General features: G+C 33.1%; 1 protein-coding gene across 10 annotated transcripts in view; it reads right to left on the reverse strand.

The window, feature by feature from the left end:
- ARB2A (ARB2 cotranscriptional regulator A) overlaps window positions 1-24,062 on the reverse strand; it is a 427,541-nt gene that overhangs the window by 308,806 nt on the left and 94,673 nt on the right. For 8 of the 10 annotated variants that reach the window (XR_016392455.1, XM_089908385.1, XM_022592733.3 and 5 more), the window contains 2 exons: window positions 16,858-16,923; window positions 11,573-11,764 (listed from right to left, as the gene is read on the reverse strand). Coding sequence is in view for 9 of the 10 variants with exons in the window: in XM_089908385.1 (XP_089764511.1) it covers window positions 11,573-11,764; window positions 16,858-16,923 (258 nt within the window). In the remaining variant the exon portion in view is untranslated. The remainder of the gene's footprint in view (window positions 1-11,572; window positions 11,765-16,857; window positions 16,924-24,062) is intronic. The other 2 variants (XM_022592751.3, XM_089908389.1) reach the window with 1 other exon arrangement.

Here is a 24,062-nt window from a genome sequence, read left to right on the forward strand (position 1 = left end):
GAACCCGGGCCAGGGCAGTGAAAGCCCAGAATCCTCACCACTATGCCACCAGGGAACTCCCACTCTCATATATCAGTTTTTTGGGGTTTTTTAAATTGTAGAATGTATACCTAACACAATACTATTGGTGCTTTTAATTTTTTATTACTACTACTTCAAGCCTTCTTCCATAGCCTTCAAGCTTCATGAGGTATACTCATCCTTGTATATCCATTTCATAAACAAGGTACAATCTCCTTTTCAATAAGGATTATAAACACAAAGCAACAACATAGGTCCTAAGATTGTTACATCTGATTGCATACTTGACAGTATGGAGTTACTGATTATATTTACATTTGGAGTAAACTGATAAAAGTTTATTTTAAAAGTTTAAATATAGAAGTACATGATTCTAAATATACAAAATATGCAAAGATACTCCACCTAATTCTTACAACTGCAATTTTTAAGTGGTGATTTGTTTTATGTCCAGGAAAACAAAAAACTATATATCCTATGCTTTAAAAAAAAAAAAAGAGTTAAAATACTAGCCTGTTACTATTCAGAATTACTACTGAAATCCAGCTTAATTTAGGAGGTTATATTACAAATAAAAAGCAGGTAGTTAATAGAGGTGTCTTTTCACATTAAATCTTTAACTCAATTAGGCATTAGTTAGAATTTCTAATATCATATTGAAATAGGCAATTTATCTAGGAATTAATATTTTTAAATATGCCTTTTATTTACATCATGTAAACAGTTGAAAAAAAAATCACCAACAAATAACATCACACATGAAATGCTACTGAACTAGTCCCCTGGAAACTAATAATTTTTTACCCTTAAATTCGCTTAACATTATTTTCTTTAAAATACTTTAGCGATTATTTAAATATAGTACATTCAGTTTAAAGCTTGGTGACTTAGACTAAAAGTGCAAACTATACTTTCACAAATTACCTACCTTTCATAATTTCCTGCCTCGATTATTTCAAGTAAAAGTTTAGACTATTTCCTACTACTAAAGGGTGACATTTTCCATTTTAGTTCTCAAAATAAAATAACTTAGGGGACAAACTGATAAATACTGGAAGTAATTTTTTTAAATGATGTTCAAGATAAACAAAAGTATAAAGGCTAAAAACCAAAAGAAACCAAAAGTACAGTGAGAAAGGCAAAGCTGACCTCTCTTTAATCTTTTCTTGTTAAACCTAGGGTACTCAAGAATTGTCAACTAATTAGTCCATTTTATTGATGACATTTTTCTCTAGGGAAGTTATTTTAGAAGTTTAGCCCTGGAGCAAGTCATAGCTTCTCCAGTCTTTGAAAGTGTCCAGAGCATTGATTATAACTGCAGGAGGTGTTACCTTCTACCCCAGAGAATCTCACCCTGCACAATCTTACACACTCTCTCACTCCCAAAATAGCTTTGATTCAGCAATTCAAACTGCTTCCGCTGATATTAAAGGAAGAACCACAGAAAACGGATCAGCAGTTAAAATGAAATAGAAGTGGGGGGGGGGAAATACAGATCATGGATATAGTAGCACAAAGCTCAAGAGTAAAGCAGATTTGAAAAAGACATCAGAATGACTCAAAAGGGAACAACATGACAGAAATTAAACAAGATTTTTATGTTTGCCTTCTGTGCATTTAAACTCATCTCAGCCTCCACTGAAATGCTTATCATACATAAACCCCAAGGCTTTCAGCATACTGTCAAAACCACACCCTCTCTTTCTCTTTCTAAGTCTCCAGAGTCACTTCTTAGGTAGCCAAGAAAAAAGACAGAAGAATTCAAATATGCATGTAATTGAGAAACAGACCATTTTATTACCAAATTCTGATTATAAACAATATTTTTTCATGTAAAAATGTACCTAATTGTTTTAAAATCCAGTATTTTTTCTCTTGCACTTAATGAAAAGGCCTAGGTCTACTTTAAAAGTTATTTGAAGTCAGGAATAAACACAGGGTAGAGGACCAGAAATAAGACATGAGGGGCCTTGCAATATCTTTCTTGGGATGATGTCAGAATATCAAGGTGCTCTATGCTGTCATAGTTAGCTTTCCACTTGACTACAGAAAAAGCTTAAGTATATGCTTAATTAGTTAATTAGTTCAGTACTAGAGAACAATCTAGATTCAAAGAGCTATCATCACAGAATGGCTTATTCACATCTATCTCAGAAACAGTGACCAAAATTCAAGAAGGTAATTGGATTTTCAAAACCGAACGTCGTTTTTTTCCCCCTCAATTCACTCATGACAGGGCCAGAAGGTAATGATATATCTGCCATGATGCAATGAGCAGACCTGTCTTCTGTCAAGAGTTGAAATCATGAAGGAATAAGCTGTCGTTAACAACCTCTCTCCAAACACTAGAGCTGTCATTTCATTGTTTTCTTTTGCTGGCATGGGGGCTGGTGTGGTGGCCTCATATACCTTGTCAGTTCAGTAATGTGCTAAGCTGTTAACCTTTTCTGGAATTCTTGACTTGAGCAATCTTTTATGAAGACTATAATGTAAGAGCTTATATTTTCTTTGATTCCTTTATGTTTCTCTCAAAGTTTATTTTTAAAATTTGGAATTAGTGCTTTTGGTTTCAACCTATAGTTTAGTAGTCCATATTTCAAATAGAAAAAAAAAAGCATTTACTTTTAAAAGGTTTGAAATGTAAGTTATAGTGATCTAAATTCAGCCAGTCTTTAAGGGGAAAAAAATCAATAATTATTTAAAGTTTCTTGTAGTTTTATAATCAAACATTTAAACTCTTTTAGAAATGGTTAAATGAATAATAGTATATTCATGAATATTTTCTTTAAAAATTTTAATAATAAAATAATATCTTTTTAAAATTATGAAAGTAATAATTGCTCAAGGCAAAAAAAAAAAGAATTGAATAGGAAAATTGAAAATGAATGATAAAAGAAGAAACCTCATGGTTTCTTGCATAGACTTCCAGGAACATCAATGTACATCGATGTATGCATGTAGGTGTATGTATATACATGTAAGTGTACATTTTAACAAATAGTCTCATTCTTATGTTTTCAATGGAAAACTCTTAGACATCATTTCATATGAATGAACACATATACACACATATAACTCATTCTTCTTAATAATTACATAGTCTTCCATGATAAGAATATACCATCATTTAATAAATATTCCCCAAATTGGATATTTAGGTAGTTAGAAGTTTTCATGTTATTACAGACTGCTGTGATTAGCATCCTTGTACATATACTCTGTATACTTTGTTTACTGCTCTAGTGTAAATTCCTACAAATGGAATTTAGGGTCAAACATTAACACACATATTTAATTTGGGGAGATATAACCCAAACTGCCATCTTATTGCTTCAATTTACATTCTGACCAATATCTAAACTTGGTATTATCATACAATTTATTGTATGATAATTTACCAATTTATCTGCCAATCTTATATGTTGAAAACTGGCACCTTGTTTTAATAACCATTTCTTTAATTCCCAATACTCTGAATGACTATATTTTAAAGAAGCACAAAAGTCTATGAATCATTTCAACAAAAGTATATCTAAAAGGTCCAAGCAATTATCATGTTTTCGAGGTCTCTGAGAACTTAAACATGCATCCCCTGTGAAACTATATTCTACTTATAAACTGCTACATGGTACTGCTACTGTTAAAAATAAAAACTATGTCCTATATTGATACAGGACTTCTGACTACTATCTACTGTCAATGCCCACTAGAATCCTCTTAAAATTTCCGTGTCACCAACTCTGTCAAATACTTATGTTAAAATAGCAAGATCGGGGCTTCCCTGGTGGTGCAGTGGTTAAGAATCTGCCTGCCAATGCAGGGGACATGGGTTCGAGACCTGGTCCGGGAAGATCCCACATGCCGCAGAGCAACTAAGCCCGTGCACCACAACTACTAAGCCTGTGCTCTAGAGCCCGCGTGCCACAACTACTGAAGCCCGCACGCCTAGAGCCCATGCTCCGCAACAAGAGAAGTCACCGCAATGAGAAGCCTGCTCGCTTCAACAAAGAGTAGCCCCCTCTCACTGCAACTAGAGAAAGCCCGCGCACAGCAACGAAGATGCAACAGAGACAAAAATAAATAAATAAAACAAATAAATTTAAAAAAAGAAATAGCAAGATCTTGCAGTACTTAGTTGGAAGACTAGGAACTGAAGGCAGTAGTTAGGAGGTGTTACCAAAAATTTATTACTCAAATCACTGGGAAAAATCATATCGTATTTTAGATAACCATCTATAATGGCTCCATGTACATCTGTGGAAAAAAATCCTAAAACTGTAATCAATCAGCTTAACAAATGTGTCTGTCAAAATGGGGGGAGGGGACCCAAAATGGAGTAAGAAAGGAGAAATCAAAAAGTCAACAGCCAAAATAGAAAAGCTAAGTTACTGCTTATTAAAAGGGAAGCAAATGATTTAAAAACTAAAAAGCTCTAAATCAGCTTTCAAAGTATGTGGTTCATATCAGTCAAGCAACAGTTTATGCAGTCTTCAATTTAGTCATCTTACAATCATAGCGATTTCTAAAAGAAAATCCTAAAATATTCTACTTTGACGAATATTGCTACGTAAGGACGTCATCTCCTGAGGTTTACAAAGCATTTTGTTATACAGAAAATTACTTTAATGTTATTTGTTTTAAAAAGATATGAGTTGCAGACTTCCCTCGTGGTGCAGTGGTTGAGAATTCGCCTGCCAATGCAGGGGACACAGGTTTGAGCCCTAGTCCGGGAAGATCCTACATGCCGCTGAGCAACTAAGCCTGTGTACCACAACTACTGAGCCTGCGCTCTAGAGCCTGCAGACCACAACTACTGAGCCCTCGTGCCACAACTACTGAAGCCTGCGCACCTAGAGTCTGTGCTCCACAACAAGAGAAGCCACCGCAATGAGAAGAACGTGCACCGCAACGAAGAGTATCCCCCGCTCGCCGCAACCAGAGGAAGCCCACGCGCAGCAACGAAGACCCAATGCAGCCAAAAATTAAAAAAAAAAAAAAAAAAAAGATATGAGTTGTAAAGGGACTACCTATCATTGGAATAACCACATAAAAAACGTAATTAAAATGCTATACTGAATTCTTTTGATTATCTCTACTCCTTCCACAAATCACACTAAAATATTAGTTTTAAAAAATATGGATGGTTTACTTTTCACTGTACACTTTCATATATTATTTGATTCTTGAACCATGTGAATATATTGCCATTTAAAAATTAAATAAAAATATATTTTATAGTAGGGGCGGTATTAACCCATCAGGACGAAACTAATGGGAAGACAATAAGCTGATGGAATTTGTTTGGTATTACAGAGGAAATTCTAACTTAAGCCTCTGGAGATAAATAATAACTAGAAGCAAGCCAACCCACCCACAGAATTTCAGAGAAACTCAAAATTCGGGGTGCCAGTTTTCTTGGAAAGTAGAGGTAGGGCTTGAGTCTAAAAACAGAGGCAGTAGTTGTAAGTTCACATAAGATGCAGTTACCCATCCCCCCGCAGCCAAACAAACCAAAAAACCAAAACCTGAAAACCAAAACCCGGGTCAAAATCTCACATTGCACAGCCAACCCTGTCAGAGATCAGTGGTTTTTCCATTAGAGAAATTTATCCAGAGAAGGACTAGAAGGACGTCAGATCAGGAAAGGGGAAGAGAGAGACACAGAGCTCAAATCAGGTGTACTGTGCAGAAGTCTGCAAAAATGAATAAAGAGAGAGCTCCATAACAAAATATGATGAAAGAACTTTAAAATTTCTACAGGGCTAAAAGAAAAAGTAGGTAACCTCCCAGAAACTAGAGCAAAAATAGATGGAAAATAAGAGAAAGTATAGTCAATTAGATAAGACCATTAGAGGCTCAGTCCAAATGAAATGAAAATTCCAGAAAAAGAGAAGATTAAAATTATCAAGAAACAACACAACAAAATATTCTCAGAATTGAGAATCATGAATGTGCAGTACAGAATGAAAGGAATCACCACATCCCCAACACAATGAATCAAAAAAACCCACACCAAGAAACCTTCTCAAAAGCAGTATGATTCAATTTCTTAAAACCAGGGAGAATGAAAAGAAGCTTCCGTGGAGGGAAACAAAAGGATTCAAGATCAGAATGGTACTGGACTTCTCAATTAAAACACTGCAAGTAAAACAACAATGAAACAAAACCTTCAAATTTCAGAATGAAAATGATATTCAGATTGGAATTCTATGACTAGATGAATTATGAAAATAAAGTGAGCAAGTAAAATAAAGGTATTTTTCATAAATACTAGGTTTCAAAAATTGATCTCGTATTCCCTCTTTGATGATTCCAACAAAATGAGAGCATATATCCAAAAAGCTACGGTCATTAGATCAAGGAAACAGGAGGTCAAACACCAGAGAGAATCTAAGTGGAGTCCCAGGAAGAGAGACAGGGAGGCAGGCTTAGAAAGTGACCAGTCAAGATTGGGACAGAAGTCCACAGAGTTCCAAAAGAGAGCTCTCCAGAAGAACATACCATAAGATTATCTGATAAATTTAACCATGTAAAAAATTAGAAAGGCCAATCAGAATTAACAACTATTACAAAGAAAACAGAAAACAGTTAGGAAATTATTAATTCTATGAAAATAAACTTGTAGCAGAAATGAGTAGCAACCACAGTACCTACTTGGTTCAGTCATAAGCAATATTAAAGTAGTAGTAATACTGTAAAGCTTGATTGCTGAATTAATCCAAAAACTGTGGGAATGGGAAAGAGATTCTTATGTGCCATAAAAGAAAGTGACTGATAAATCAAGAGACAGCACTATAATTAAAAAATGTTGATATAGAGAATATAATTAAAACCAAAAAGTATTGAGAGTTATTACATCTAGGGAACAGAACTAACAGCTGAGGAAGGATTAGGAAAGGATAACCTTTATTTTGATGTATGTCATTTGTTTTTACTTGATTTTTAAGATTATATGTTTGTATCCTCTGATGTTCTACAGTTTTATTTTAATAAGTTTTAAGTGTAGATTTATCTGTCTTGCTCAAGATATGCCATGCTTCTTCTACAAAGATTTGTGTCTTTATTCTCATAAACACTCTACCACTAATATATTGCTTTTTCTCCCATTCTTTCCTATTGCTTTTCTGAAACATCTATTAGAGGATTATTAGATCTCATTCTATTCTCCATGACTTTTTATCTATCATAATTTTTTTCTCAGGTTTTCTCTGCTATATTCTATATAGTGTATTCCCCAATGCTAACTTTTAATTTACTAACTCTCTTCAACGATGCCTGATAGTTTTGCTTGACTTGACTTTTCTTTGTAATGAATCATTTCCTCAAATAATTTTTAGTTTCTGACTACAAATTCTTCTTCATTAGGGATTTACCCTGAATTGTAAAGTGCTGCTGTTGGCACTTTTATGTTTGTTTCCACTTGGTAACCCAGAAGTTTCATCAGTCCAAAGTCCATTTTTACATGAATTTACACTGCTTGAGATTCCCACACTAAATAAGTTGTCTCAATTCAAACTGCAAATCTAAATCCACCTTTGGGTTAGGATCTGTGGCTTCTATATCTCAGGGGAGGCTGTTTATTTACCCCACCTGGCACCTCTGGCAAACTGACTTTTGCACCTCTAAAAACTAAAAAGGCAGAAGCTTCCAGGGTCTTAGTTTTAGATCCTGCCTCTCAGGCTCAAAGCTGTGCTGTGGACCCCTTGGGGCCTAGGTCTTATATCTCATCAAATATCACCTTCGGGCTGCCACACCCTCCAGGGATTTACCACTGGGGTTTTAAGTTCTTTCTTGTAGTCAGGAATTTAAAGATTCTTTTTCTATCTTTTGAACATAACTAGGTCTTTAATATTTTTGTTGTTGCTATGTCTTATTCCATTATTTTTATGGGTGTTTAGTGGGAGGGACAAGTGACTGTTAATTAACTCAGTCCACCATGTTATAGAACCCAAATTGTATACATTACATTGATAAAAATAGCATTAATTTAAAAAACTTTGATATAACAGTATGAAAATTATATGCAAAGTAAGTAATTACGGAAATAGTAGATTCTTCTGAATAATCCAGCTATGAGAAATTAGAAAACAACGTAGGCTTAGTCAAGTTATCAGAATTCTCAAAAACTTATTAAAATTAAAAAATTTTAAGTCATGTTGGATATGAATCGCTTGTACTTTGAGAGTACTCTTTATAATTTAAACTTTTACTTCACTGATTTTATTATAAAACATTTTCTAGAACTTCTCATCCTCTGTCACACTAAGTATAATTGCCATCAAGTCCCACCTTATGCATTACACCTAAAGCCTGAAAAGTATATATAAATTCTCAACCAATCCAAAAAGTATTACCTACGCCAATGGTTCTAGTGTGGTGCCCAATGAGCAGTACTGGCATCACCTGAGATATTCTCAGATATGTAAATTCTCAGGCCCCAACCAGACCTTCTGAATTAAAACCTGGGATCTGAACAGGGCAATCTGTTTCAAGAAGCCCTCCACGTGATTCTGATGCATGGTAAAAATCTGACTTCCTGGACCAGGGGCTTCCAAACTGCTCCCCATGAAACTTTTTGACAGTATATACATCTCAATCAGTCAAAGCCTGGATAGGGAGAGATCGGTGACATGTCTACGGTGCGAAATTTAAGGAGGCACTCGCTCTCACGGTCCTACAAGGACTGCACATCATGAGAGTGACTGACCCCTTAAATTTTGTACCCCTGTACCACCCCTGCAATTAGTAATGAAATGAATTGTCACCTATTTTCCTTGCCCTTTTTATGGAGATCAACTAAAATGCCTGAAAAGATCAAAGAAGAAATAAGTATGAGAAAATCTCAAACTGCACAATCAGACACTGAATAATTAGTACTTGGCTATATGATATACTGTTTCTTACTCCAATTAATATATTATGCAATTAAGATTTTTAAGCACTGAAAATATTAGCTATGGCTTCCTGAGAAGCACTGTGGGCATTTATCTGATATGTACTATTTCTCCAACAAGAAATCTTAATACATTTTTAATAATAAAGTTCTTAAGCAAACTGCAAGGATTAGAGTATCTGTAGTTTTTAAACTGTCATCTATGGAGCCCCAGGGTCAGGGAATAAATCTCAGGTGCTGTTGTGAGAATGGTTCCAATCTTCACTTCAGCTTCAACCAAAGTGGCTCCACAGATTCAAACACAAGTTTTGTTTTTTTTACAAAACAGTCCAGTAAAGGCAGGGTTCTAGTGTTGGAAAAAAGTTTTAACCTTACCATGATATGACTCCTATTTTAGGACCTTTAATCTTATACTAAAAATCTGCAAGGAATATAGCATAAATATTATTAACAACACTGAGTAGAGATAATCTTGTCTGGCCTGAAAAATATCAGAATTTACTGCAGTTGCGACATGAAAATGGACAGACCATGGAAAACAGAGTAGTGGCTCCCAGCCCTTTGTAAACTATGGAAACATTTCTTTAAATACAATTTTAGAAAAAAGTCCAGAAAATAAAAACATGTAGGAGTAATCTGATTAAAAAGAATGAGACTTCTTTTTCCTTGTTAGTCTTCCTCTTCCTGCTTCCTAAAATACCATCCTTTCCCCCACCTGTCTCCGCACCCTCCAGCCACACACAAACACAGAGCAGCCCTTGAAGAATTACCAGAGAAACACCATGAAAAAGTAAAGTCAAAGTAATAAAATCACTTTATCTGAATTAAAAAGATATCCATTTTTAAATGTTCACCATGTAGAAAATTACCAGAATAAAGTTCATAAAATTGAGAATAAAGTATATAAACTAAACTTTTCAAAGTACACAACATACACTAAATACTAAAGAACTTAGAAATCAGCTGCTTTATTTCAAGGAACCCTGAGCTGCTCTGAGAAAAGCACAAAAATGGCAAGGCAATGAAATGCTGTTATCCCCCACTATTCCTACTTAAAAGGACAAAATGACTGACTATTCTAATGTTACTGATAAACCTCCTCCCTCTTGTTTAGGATCTCAACAGATAGTTTGTTCAAAGGTATTTGGGATGGCTTTCCCTATACTCTATACTCTATAGCCCTATACTTCCCTATACTTCAAAAAACTCTATACAACAATAAAATATTCTAGAATGGGAAAGGCTTAGTTGATCTAGTAGCACAGACAATATAATTTACATAAAGTATCTCACCAAGCACGTGTTTGTACAAACATCTGATTTTCTTTACTAAATTGTATGTTCAAATATTCACCAAATTGTGATCACATTTCACATGTAAAGTTCTTAAAATACATCAACAGCATCTGTTCTAACCACTAACTAATGTGCCAGAGAGTAAGTTCATTTCTCTATTCACAACCTGAAATATGAAACAGTTTAAATAAATTTATTTTAGTTACTTAAATTCTACCAAAAAACACACTATCGAAGTTTGCAATGCATCAAAAGTAATGTCTTTGTGTTCTTTGCACATCCATGGGGACTGAAAAAAAAAATACACAATTCACCTATGAAATTCTACTTGCAGCATTTTAAGGGCCTCAAAATCTATTAACAAAATATTCTTTAAGAGCTGGGCTGAGCTTTACTCTTATCATTTCAGAGTTAAAGTAGGAAACATATCTTCGACCTTTGCAATCATAAGTGTATCAAATAATATCTTTCCACTTTTAATTACAAAAATGTAGCTCTTATAAAGCATACGTGATAACTTTCCATTATTATATTAACCTTTTATAAGTAAAGATGTCACTTTACCTTTATTTTTCTGAAGAAAACCTCTGCTTATATGTGAAAGAAAACCAACTTTGCAAAATTTAACTATTCATTGCAGAACTTAAGAATAAGACAGTAAAGCAAGTCGCCAAATATTAAGATGTAACAAAGCTAGGTCAGAAAAAGAAATTTCACCACTACAGGAAACAAAACCTTGAACACAATTTTAAAACACCAATTTCTAAAAAGTTGAAATTCAAGTAAGAAGAAAGTAATTCAGTAAATACTGTAATTTACCATTTTGTATGTCTTTGTCTTATTCATAAAGCATTACATTTGTGGGCTCTAAAGAGTTGTTTTTTGTTTTTATTTTTTAATGACAAAAAAACACTGAGTTATTCCAACTCTTTTTTTTTTAAGAATAAGATATTAATTTAAAGGTAGCAGAATTCCTTTAGTCTCTAACTTCACTAAATCAGGTAGGCAGAGATTTACAAAAGCAGTCATGATTTTTTTCAGAAGTATTTTCAATAATATTCATAAGTATTTGATAATTTAACTGATATTTCATGTAATAAGAAATGAAAAAATTTAGAACTGAAAATACTCATTTCAAAGATTTTATCTAAATCTTTGTATACTTAAGATGCGTTTTTGCTCTTGTTGTAAAGGCAAAATAATACAGAATAATCTTTCACTACAAATAAAATAAATAAGAACAATTTAAAGATAAGACTATGTTTAGGAAAGACTTTTTAAAAGACATGATAAAATAATTTATAACACATACTAAAACAGAGCTATAAAATGCCAAAAAAAAATAAAGGAAATTGCACTTACATCCATAGCTCTCTTAATAAAAGGTATCTGTGTGCCACTGTCCAGATCTTCATTTATAATAAGCCTTCTAGCCCACTGACCTGCCCTCACAACACCACTACCATGAATTAAAACCATCAGTTTCTGTGGATTTGTCAAAGCATCCTCACTCATAAAGATAAAACTCTTTGGTTCACTCTCAGTGGCATCTACCTGTAATTAAAAAAAATTAAATAATAAATAAATGTTTTCTGATCAGGTTTAGACACAAATGAGAAAACAACTAATGGTTACTATAAATTATAGAATGACTATTACAGAATTATAGAAGTAAAAAAACTTTAAAATAAAATTTTCATTAGAGATTGATAATTATATATAAGGTAGAGGAGCAAAAAAAGACATGATAGTAATTTAAACATATAAAAATATGAAAAAAGAATACTGGAAATATGTCTTTCTCCATTATTATTGTATATTTAATATTATATTATCATTATAAAGAATAACTAATTTTTAAGTGCTTCCTTTGATCTAGATACTATGCTAAATGTTTAAAAAATATTATTTCTGTTAAGGTCGCACTATTATTATATTCATTTATAGATGAAGAAGTTGAAGCCTAGAGAGTTTAAATAACTCGCCCAAGGTCACACAGCTATTAAGCCTATAAGTTATAATAGAAATATGCTGCACCTAAAATAAAAACCAGAAAAACCCAGCTGGAGAATACACATATTGGAAGACCATATATTAGCAAGGAAAACTACTAAGCTTTTAACAACAGTAGGAGGGGGAACTATTTAAAAATTCAAACACCAACTGTTCTGTGTAAATGGACTTTGAAATTTCATTCAGAGTATGAACACAGGATTATATAACAATTATTTTATGAAGGAATATTATTTGTATACTTTGATAACCTTATTTTATGTACTAGTTATTTATGGTATGAAAAGTGAACATTCTTAGTCATTTTGATTACACTTAATAGTTAGGTTTATACTAGATGATGTATGATTTAGATTTGAAAGATTCAAAAGACTTTTAGAAAGGGATAACTTCCCAACCTCTTATTACATATGCCATGGCCTGCACTGAGTGGTATTCCACATCAGCAGTGGCAAGTAACTAGGAATGGCAGCCTTTGTGCAACCAGGTCAGAGCCAAGTTAAAATCTTGACAGCTGGTAATAAACACCTCCTCAAATAGAGAAAGTCAATCCACATGCTGGGTAATGCAATAGCACTTCACTTCATCAACAATATAGATTCATAAAATTACCAAAATAAGAAAGAAAGAAACTCAATACCAAAAAATGCCTTGGATTCCAAATGTTCCCAGTCACTACTCCTGGGACACACAAAAAAATTTAAATTTCCCTGTTTCTAAAACAATCAGATTGGTGTCAGTATTGGATGCTTAGCCAGTTGTGTAAACAGAGCACAAAAGGTAATTATTTCAGCAAGAAGAGCACGGCCACAGGGTTTAAGAAAAAAATACCACCTTCTCAGTGAAGCCTTCTCTGACCACCCCATTTAAACACTTCCCCAAGAATTCCCTAGTCCCATTCTGTTTTATGTTCCTCCATAGCACATAACACAATCTAATATGCTTTTAATAATATTCTATTATTTACCATCTGCTCCCTCCACTAGAATGTAAGTCCAGGAAGGCATAGACCTTTGTTTGTCTCCAGCTACATTCCCAATGCCTAGAAGAAAGGCTGGCACATTGTAGGCACTCATTTATATAAGAATGAATGAACTTTTGGAATAAAGAATCTTATCAAGCATCACTAGTGAATTCCTTTAGATAAAAGGCATTTAACTAAATAATGCATCCTCTTAACTGCTTACAATACTTGCCTGGTTCAGAAAGCACAAATGGAAGATTAAATGAATGCATGACTACAAAGAATTTTAAAAGAACTACACAATGCTTAGAATTAAAATGGCATATCTGTATCTTTATTAGTAGTAATTAAATATGCAGTAAGAGAAGTATGAAGTATAACACTACCACATTAGCTTCACTTGCATGTGACGTCTAGAATAAACAAATTACTATGATGACAATGGGTACGACTGAAGTCACAGAGGAAGAAAAGTGGATGGGAGACAGACGAAAGCCAACTCTGAGAAAAAAAACTCCCTTTTACCTAGGAACATTATATGAAAGCAGATGAATCATTCAGTTAAAATGGCTTAAAAAAAGAAAATGGTGATAAGAACAAAAGAAAAAATTAAAAAGCAAAGCTGTCAGTGAAAAATAAAAAAGAGGCTACAGAGGTTTCCAGTCATTCATTTACCAAAAAGTATGTCTAAATATGCACAAATAAAAGAGCCTCTTAAAGTCAGGGAGGCCTTAATGGATTCTGGAATGTATGGAAATGGACATCTGTTTATCTTAATGAAAAAACCCCTAGCTATAGACTTTCCAGCAGGTGCTGATCACTGTTTCTTTTTTCCATCATACTAAGTCCCCTGTTACCAAGCACCTGAGTCAATTTTTTAAGCAATGGAATGTTGGCACTTTAAATTCCACAGTAATCACTTTAAAACTGGAAAAGTACTTATTTTCTGAAGATAAACATGTGTTTTTTTATATCATACCACTGTTCAAGAATTTTTTAAGGGGCTACAAGTCAAGGCAGCCATGAACAAATGAATAAATGTTTTACTTGAACATCCAGATATGCTGACTTTGAAAATATCAGAATGTCAGAGTATTTAAGGAAAAAAAATGAAAATGAACAATGTAATGGTATTAATGATTAAGGAATAAGAACAGTATTTAAGCTGGTCATTGACATATTCATCTCAATATAATGCAGAACTGTGAGTCTGCAGCTGGTGGCTATAATTTACTCTGTGTAAAATTAGTGCTAATTTAAAATAGAAAAATATCTATATGAATAAAATAATTTTTCCTTCATTAACTTAAGTTTTGAAATGGTTGTTCCAAGGCCATTTATCTTCAAACAATGGTAATTTACTAAGATGAGCTTTCATTAAGGAATACACATAAAGGTCATTCCAGTGTACCACCTCAGGTTAGAGACAAATCAACCTCAAAGGCCAATTGGTCAGTGAGACTGCACCAAACAATTTTTAGCAATTAACAATTCACTTTGGGATACTTATGAAAATCACTAATTTTGATATTTATTTAAATATGACTGAATAAATTGAATGCAAATCTGTAGTCAAGCTAAATTCATGTATCCAGTATTCTACACAAGTGTGAGATACTAAAATGGAGAATATTTTGTACCTATTTATGTGAGGTGGAAAGTAAACATGAGACATGATCATGATCTGTCAATCACGGACTTCCACGAAGTGCTGTCATTTAAAAAAAAAAGTTTTTCTTTCTTTGTTAAATATTTCAACTGTAACACTAAAACTTAGTTTATCATCAGGAAAAAAAAGTTTGGTGGTATTCCTGTAGTAAAAAAAAATGACTTTGAACAACAACAAAAAAACCCCACTCTCACTGCTAGCTTTGGGATTTAAGAGAACTCAGGAGAAAACTAATACTTAGGGAAGAAAAATTCACAACTATATAAAATATGTGATGATAATCTAAGGAGAGATAAACTTCCTAAAATAAAAATTTTCTTGTTTCCTTAATGTTTATAAAATTAGGGAATCTTTACTAACCAAAAATGGACATGAAGGTTGTTATAGGTCTCATATAACGTAAAGCTCCCTCTGTGTAACTTTATAGTCTAAATTTAAAAAAGAGGAAAATAATCGAAGTCCTTCTAAATCTAATCTCAGGCTTTCTATAAAGAAAATTAATGAACGGCAATCATATAACATGAGAGATATGGCCAATTATCTTGTAATTTGTTCTAGAAATCTAGGGAATTAAAGTGAGTTTAAAGGTTCCATGGAACTAGAAGTATTACGGAGTTAAAGGACTCAATATTAATTGTGCTGTAACAATGAATTAACCTAAGGCTCTTTAAATATCATTCTTCAGAAACTTCGAAAGAAATAGAATTAACAAGAAAAGAAGACTGGACAAAGTGACAAAATTCTACCTTAACTTTCCAGAAGACAAAATTCAATATATAGTTTTAATAGAGTAAGACACTAGACCTAAAGTCAAAACTAAAAGAGATTTGAATCCAAAAAAGACTTTTATATTCACTCCCCAAAAGATACTAAAATCTTGGTTTTCACATAATTCAAAAGGAAGGAAAGGTTTCAAAAAAACAAGGGTTGGCCTAGTCATTACGTGGAATAATATTGAATATTTTATTCACTGCTATGTCACTAGCACTTGGAACAGTACCTGGTACCCTAAAGTAAATATTTGTTGAATGAATGAATAAATGATTAACAATGTGACCTAGTACTTGAGATTGCCTATAGAAAATTAAATATAAAACAGATTTCTTTTTAAAAAAAATCAACTTATGGAATTAATTTGGGAGGATGGATAGCATTAAAAAATCCTCAAACCCTCCAATTCATAGTAGAATAACACTGCCCAAAGAACTTTAAAATTTCATGCAAAATTTCATGTAAACAAAATTATCAATATTCAAAGTTTTGTGCCTTAAATAAATTACTTTCATGAAGTCTTGGAGATTCATATAGATTGTAAAATCAGAGAGTTGTCAGGGACCTTAAAGATCATCTAGTCTACCATCAATACACACATAAGGTTACTATTTCTTCATTTAAACACTTAATATTTCATGTTTTCCATTAAAAACAAAAAAGTTCTTTTGAGAAGCTGAATCACAGAACAAATTTCAAACTTTTTCACTCTGAAATGGCAAAATGTGCAAAACTTCAAAAAAGTGTTCTACCAAAAAAGAGATGAGTAGTGTTATGAAACACGAAGCACCAGGGGTGAATCTGGGGATATGCAGAGGAAATAACAGAGAAATAAAACATATAATTAAAAAAAAATCAAGAAATAATTAAAGCGATGGTGAATGTCTAATGCAAGAAAAGGAATACTGGTTTACTTCAAATAAATACGTAAAAATAAATTATAGCAATGAAATGAGAAAAGGTAGAGGAAAGGGTAGTCCTTTTGTGTCATCATTTTCAAAAAAGACTGGAAATCAGTTTTTCTTTACACTGAAGAATATTACTTTTTAAGAACTATTGTGAACAATGAGATGAGATATAATGACAGGAATTTAATATTTTCTTTATCAATATCAAAACACTAGGATCTTAACATTTAAACTTATCACAGTTAACCTAAAACAAAAGTTTTCTTCTGAATTGAAAACTATTTTATTTGGAACTATAAATATTTTTAAAAATTGGACTTACTGGAATAGATATTTTTTTCAAATTACAGTCCTTTTCCAGGAGCTCGTATACATACTTCGTGATGATCTAAGTAGGAAAGAAATAACATATTAAGATGCAAAGTTGTCCATTATCAAAATTCACATAAATTATTAAAATTTATTGCTCTGAATATCTATCTTGGAATATTTTCATATTAAATTAAGAGGCTCTTGGGCTTCCCTGGTGGCGCAGTGGTTGAGAGTCTGCCTGCTAATGCAGGGGACACGGGTTCGAGCCCTGGTCTGGGAAGATCCCACATGCCGCGGAGCAACTGGGCCCGTGAGCCACAACTACTGAGCCTGCGTGTCTGGAGCCTGTGCTCCGCAACAAGAGAGGCCCTAATAGTGAGAGGCCCGTGCACCGCGATGAAGAGTGGCCCCCACTTGCCACAACCAGAGAAAGCCCTCACACAGAAACGAAGACCCAACACAGCCCAAAATAAATAAATAAATTTAAAAATAAATTTAAAAAAATTTAAATTAAGAGGCTCTTTACTGGTTTACTTCCTGCTGCTGTGTACTGAATAACTATGGACCTTAATACTAAGGATTCGAAATAGTTAATATAAACACAAAAATACACAAGGACTTTCTATTTTACAAAGCAATACTCTGTAAGCATATTTTCCTTTTTTTAGTATTTCTAGAATTCTCTTTTCCCTATAATTTCCCTATAGGTATTATATCTAATATAGTACTATCATGACTCTGCTGAATCCTAACACTTCTTTTGTATTCCATGAATCAAAGAGGGAAAAGTCAGAGGTATTCCAAACAGAAAAGGAAAACTGATCCAGCAAAGCGAGGCACCAGTTAGTACTACCGGTTATATTAGGCAGAAACATGGCTCCCCAAAGATGTCTACATCCTAACTCCTGTTAACCTGTTAATATGTTATGTTACATGGTAAAAGGGACTTTGCAGATATGATTAAGGTTAAGAACCCAAGATGGGGATATTACCCTGGATTATCTGAGTGGGCCCAACTTAACCATATAAATACTTATAAGTAAAACATTACAGAACAGTATGTCAGAAAGATGCAAAGTGAGAAGGCCTCGACAGGCCATTGCTGGTTTTGAAGATGGAGGAGGCAGACAACGAGCCAGGAAATGTGGTGGCCTTTAAAAGGTGGCATAATCCTCAGTTTATAGCCAGTAAGAAAACAAGACCTAGGTGCTATACTTGCAAGGAACTGAATTCTGCCAACAACTCAAAGAAGCAGTAAATGGATTCTCCCCCTAAAGACTCCAGAAAGGAACAGCCTGTCCAACACCTTGATTTTAGTCTGGTGGCACTCATACTGAACTTCTGACCTCAAGAATTGTAGGATAATATATTTGTGTTGTTTTAAGCCACTAAATTTATGGTAATTTGTTACAGCAGCAACAGAAAACTAATACACTATTTCTATTAAACAAAGCAAAGCAAGTGAGGACAGAGATGTCTGGAGTAAAAGTGATGATTTAATAGGCTTTAATGGTCATTTTAAGGAGTGTTTCAAAAATATCTTGAATCATCTATGCACAGTATCTCAGAGAATAATTTTAGCAGCAACATAATTAAAAGTCAAATCTTAATATGAAACAAGATCAGATGATTTTTTTTTAGAAAAATTAAGATGACTTTGGTGCTGTCTTCTGTCATCTGAAATAAGATTCTCTATCTTGCTTTCTCTAAGAAGTCCAAAATCCCTCCTTCTCTGTATACATATTCATTCACTTTAGAAACAGTATATTAGATGTATGCTAGAACAGCTTTATATTGTCTGGTAATAGTAATTTCAAAAGCTACAACACTAAACTAGAATTAGGTGATAATCTACTAGTTATTAATTGAATAGTATTCCTATATTTTATGTAGAATTTTAAATTATGTTCATTATACCTTCACCAGAAAGTAGCAGTACTATAAACCTGAAAGAGTAAATATATGTATGAGTCTAAAAATATACATGAAGTTATAAATGGGTTACCACTTCAAGAGAAATGGTTTAACTAAATGAGTGGGTTATCATTTCTAAAAATTTCCTTCTATGAAATCATAAAATATCCTTACATTTAAAGAAACAATAAAACCAATCAAACTTAAACTCAAATGAATTCTACTACCATGCAAAATACTTACAAGACATAATTTGAGAATTAAAAAATTATTTTGTCAGGTTATACCTTATATCAATACGAAATACATATTGCAGTTAATTCTCAATTTCATACTGCAATATAATACAAAACAATTCAAACATTGCCTACATTTGACTTTGAAAAACATTATAGAGCAAGTATCTGTTCTAATAAAGCCATACATCGAATAGAGTTGGAAAGACACTACCTAACTTGCCCAATTTCCCTTGCTCTCAAAGTCCTGACTGCAGAAGAAAAGCAACCATAAACTAAACCATCTAACTTGTAGGCAGTTTTCTCTGCTGGAATGTTCTCCTTCACCCTAGTCATCATCCAAGAGTCATCCTCCATCCACCCTAGTCATCCTCCAAGTCATCCTCCAAGAGAGTCATCCTCCAAGAAAGAAAAAAAAATTACTACACCTGATAATTTCTCTGGATTTCTTTTGATTCCTAAGAAGTAGCCATATAGCTAAAATTAAATGAATCCACAATGGAAGACATAGGGAAGTATTTTTGAGATTATATGTTCATGAAATAGATCCCTTGGCTAACAACAAAATAATGCCCTCTACAAGCTGGAGTCAAACTAGACATTTTCTAGCTCAGGATTTCTCTACCTAGGAATTAAAGAAAATGTTAACAGAAAGAGCAGGGGCGATCAAACAAATAGACAGTGGGAAGAAGGAAAATGAAGTCTGATAAAAATTAATTCTTAATGGAGTACTTCCAACAGAAGGGGTATACTCACCCTGCAATAAATTTAATTGACATTTATTGAGCAGTTGCTATGTGCTTATCATGTACCTCGTGCATTTCTGCATTATATCTAGTCATTAATTAAATAAGAAGCTAACAATGACACCCTTTATTCCTGCAAAAGAACTGAAATTATTCTGGCAGATTATAATTTAAGGAGGTGGGTAATGAGACTAAGAAGCTTCCCAGAAGGTACTTTAGACCTTTTTGCAACTGGATTTGAGAAATAAAATGGGATATATGACAAGAAATATGACTGAAGAAATGAAAGAAAATTAACATAAATATTTTAATTAAATAAAAATACAAAGTTAACTTTACTATTAGATGCCAAGCTTCTGTTCTTTCTTACTCTGAAGAAAACCCTCTCGTTAGTAAGAAATTAAGTTTGACCTCATTGATTCACAGCAATAACAATTTTCATTTCTCAACTTTATTAATGGTAAGATAAAAATTTCTGTATTGGGCCCATCACAAGAGTAAGAACTTTAGACCAAGGAACAAAACACCAACATCCATAAATCCTGAGTAACATCCACCTCTAGAGAGGACAACTAAATGCTAAGAGTACCCTGATTTGGAGTATAAGCGTGGATGAACTGAACCAAAAGAAATACTCTCAAAGATTTAAGTATATCTATGACATTTTATGCCCCGTAATCAAAGAAAGTCTCAGAAAACAGACTCAATAGACTACCAACCTGAATTAGTGAAATATGAACTATAAAAGATTTTAAAAGGAACAACTTTTAAAGAGACTTAGGTTAATAAAGGTTAATAAATTGTTACCTAAGATAAATCTAGTTCTAACTGATAGAATAAAATTAAGTGATTTGTAATTAGTACAGTGAAGTGACAGTTTTGTTAGTTTCCCTCTGCCTAAAACAATTATGTATATGATTTCTGTATTAAATAGATACGCAGAACAGTTGAAAACAGTTTAGTTTTACCTAAGCAACTCCTTTTAACACTACTCATTTGCTTAGGAAGCTCTGATTTCACAAATAAGCCAAGGAGGGTCAATACAGGCAGTCTGACTTACAAATGTATCACAAATGTAAAAAAATTTGATATTATGAGTTTTTACTATATTAGAAGTTTAATAATAATTTTGGAAACAGACTTTTGCATTTAAAACAGTCTTCGTTAAGATTATCTCAGTTTCACTTCACTTATTGATACAAATAGCACTTTTAAAACTCCATGGCTTTTAAGAAACCAGTCTTACTCATTTCATCTCTAAACAAAGTGCAAGTAGTAGAAGATTTTAGCTCTGAGCAATTACTTGATTTAAAACATGTTTATCCCCAAAGCAGTGTAATTTTTACCTTCAGGGCTGAGCAATTCATGGTTCAACAGAATCATTTAGTATTATATCAGCAAGAACAATGTAGTACTTCTACGAGTACTAAAAGTTAATAAGTAGATGAGATTTGCATATTAAATTTAATATTATAGATTTTTTCCATTTTTAAACAAAACTGGAAAATTTATAATTATTATAGCTTAATAAAAATAGAAAATATTAATGCTCAAACAGTAAATAACCACTTTGCAAAATATCTACTTCTAATATTTTTAAAAAACTTTATGCATACAGTTTACTTTCTACTTTAACATGCTCTCATATTTTTATTTTATTTTTTAAAATTTATTTATTTTATTTTTGGCTGCATTGGGTTTTCATTGTTGCTTGCATGCTTTCTCTAGTTGCGATGAGCGGGGGTTTCTCTTGTTTCGGAGCACAGGCTTTAGGCACGTGGGCTTCAGTAGCTGTGGCACATGGGCTCAGTAGTTGTGGCTCATGGGCTCTAGAGAGCAGGCTCAGTAGTTGTGGTGCACAGGCTTAGCTGCTCTGCGGCATGTGGGATCTTCCCGGATCACGGCTCAAACCCGTGTCCCCTACGTTGGCAGGCAGATTCTTAACCACTGCGCCACCAGGGAAGCCCGGTCTTATATTTTAGATAAGTATTTTATAAATCACATACAAAATTTTTTTTTAAATTCATGCTGACCATCTTTTAACTGGCAAGTTTATTTAATTCATTGTGATTACTGAATTTAGATTTAACTTTTCATTGTATTTTGTACCTTCTACTTACCTTGCTTTTTATATGTTTCTTTTTTTCTTTTCCTATCTTTTAATAGATTAACTTTTCTTTACTCCTGCCTTTCTGGATAAAAGTTACATATTCTAGTTCTATTCCTCTAGTGGCATCTTTATAGCTTTAACATGAATATTTGACATATCAAAGTCTAAAATTAATACATTTTCTTTTCCTCTTGAATAGCTCGACTTGAAAGAGCTTTAACCCATCTTTTTAACTCATCTTACATACTATTTGTATAAGATATATATTTTTCCCTTGATTTGTACTTTTTGTGTGTGTGTTTGTGATTATTTTGCTTTATTTACGTAAAGTTTGTTTTGATTTCCCACATGATAATCAATTCATTTGCTCAGCATTCCTTTTGGGGTACATCTCTTTCACTCTCCTTAGTTCAGTTTTCTTCTTCATTAGTTCTTTAGGAAAAAGTAAACTGTCAGTTTTTTGTCTTAAAATATCCCTATCTGGACCTAACACTAAATGATAGTTTTACTTGGGCATAAAGTTCTAGAACAATAGATATTTTCTCTGGTGTCTTCTGGTTTCCATGGTTATTGTTAATACTTCTGCTGTCAGTTTTACTGTGGTTGTAAGTAATCAGGCTTCATCCTCTGGTTTCTTTTATGATCTTTCCCTATGTCTCTGATATGCTGTAGATTTACTATAATGTCTAGGTATAGATTAAGTCTTATCAATCTTCCTGAGGACTCAGTGTACTTCTTGAACCTTTCACCAATTCAGAACAATTCCAGATAGTACTTCTTCAAATACTTCCTCACTCCCATTCTCTTCTTCTGGAACTCCTACTAGATACATGCTGGACATTCTTGTTCTACTCTCCCTATTATAAGCCCACTTTCATATTTTCCATCCCTTTTTATCTCTCAGGGCTACATACTGAGTAATTTCCTTAGGTCTACCTTCTGGGATTCTAATTCTCCCTTCAGCTGTGTCTAATCTGCTATTTAACTAGTCCACTGAATTTTTAACTTTATTGACTGTATTTTGATGTCTGTACATTTTCTTGGGTATTATTTAATCTATGCTTTCTTTTTTATATTGTTCTAATCTTTGTTATATGTCATTTTTCTTTTCTTATGCTTTTAACCATTTAAAATGATACTTATTTTAAGGTCTCTAAATATTAGTTCTCTTATTTAATGTTTTTGTACCTCTGGCTCTTCAATTATAGTCATCATTAAAAAAAAAATCACCTTAAAGCACACTATCTTCATAAACCTTCCCCCTAAAATATTTCCTCTGTCAACAGGAGTCTATTCAGCAAATAATTATTTACTGGCTTTTAATCTTCTGCTTATTATATTCCTTTTAGTCTTATTTCCTCTACTTAATGTACGTTCCTTGAGAATGAAGACTATGGGTTTTTTTATTATAATTCAAACTAAAGCAAGTGGAATAAGGTGCTCAACAAATTATTTTGGTTTTTAACTTTTTCTAAGTTTTCATTATTGAATTTGCAGAAACAGGCCTAGAAGAAAATCCTGTAACTTGGCTGACTATCCATTTACCCTCCAAATTCTTTCTGGAGATTTCTTGGTCCCATAAATTTCAGATTAGAATATTTAATATAAAATAAGAAAATATTTAATATAATAACATTTAATATAATATACATGGTTTTCTCAGGTTTTAAGGTGAAAGAGTGGCTAATATGAACAGGATATAGTTTAATTTGGGGCATTTTACAACATTTTGTTTACTACTAACATGCAAATATACCGCAGCTAAAGTCCAGGGTGCCTGATTCCAAAGTTAGCTCATCTAAATATGAAGGGTGAACTTCACGATAATCAGCATCTGTAATACCTTTATCATTAGTAACACTGAATGAAATACTACAGTCCCCAGAGTGCACTGCTTTGACAACCCTACCAGTCTCAACTCCTTCCTAATTGCTAACCTTACATCTCCAGATATAGATACAAAACATCACCCAGTCACTTTACATTGCTAGGAGTGGTAATTCAGCAACAGTTTCATGTTACTGTAGGGGACAGGAGAGTCTTGGCTACCTCGAAGAAAAGTCATATCCCTTCAGTTTTCAGGCTGTAATATAGGAGAATATAGTAAGCGCTTAGTAGAAAGAAATCAACTACAGTTTCTCTCCTCTGCAAGGTTTAATTATTCTGCTTAAGGGTTTAATACTGAGATTTGATTAAAAAATATATTGAG

The sequence above is a fragment of the Delphinapterus leucas genome, chromosome 3 (genome assembly GCF_059928025.1).
Source record: "Delphinapterus leucas isolate spDelLeu-1000000601 "Yukka" chromosome 3, BTC_Dleu_Yukka2, whole genome shotgun sequence".
Classification (NCBI taxonomy): domain Eukaryota; kingdom Metazoa; phylum Chordata; class Mammalia; order Artiodactyla; family Monodontidae; genus Delphinapterus; species Delphinapterus leucas.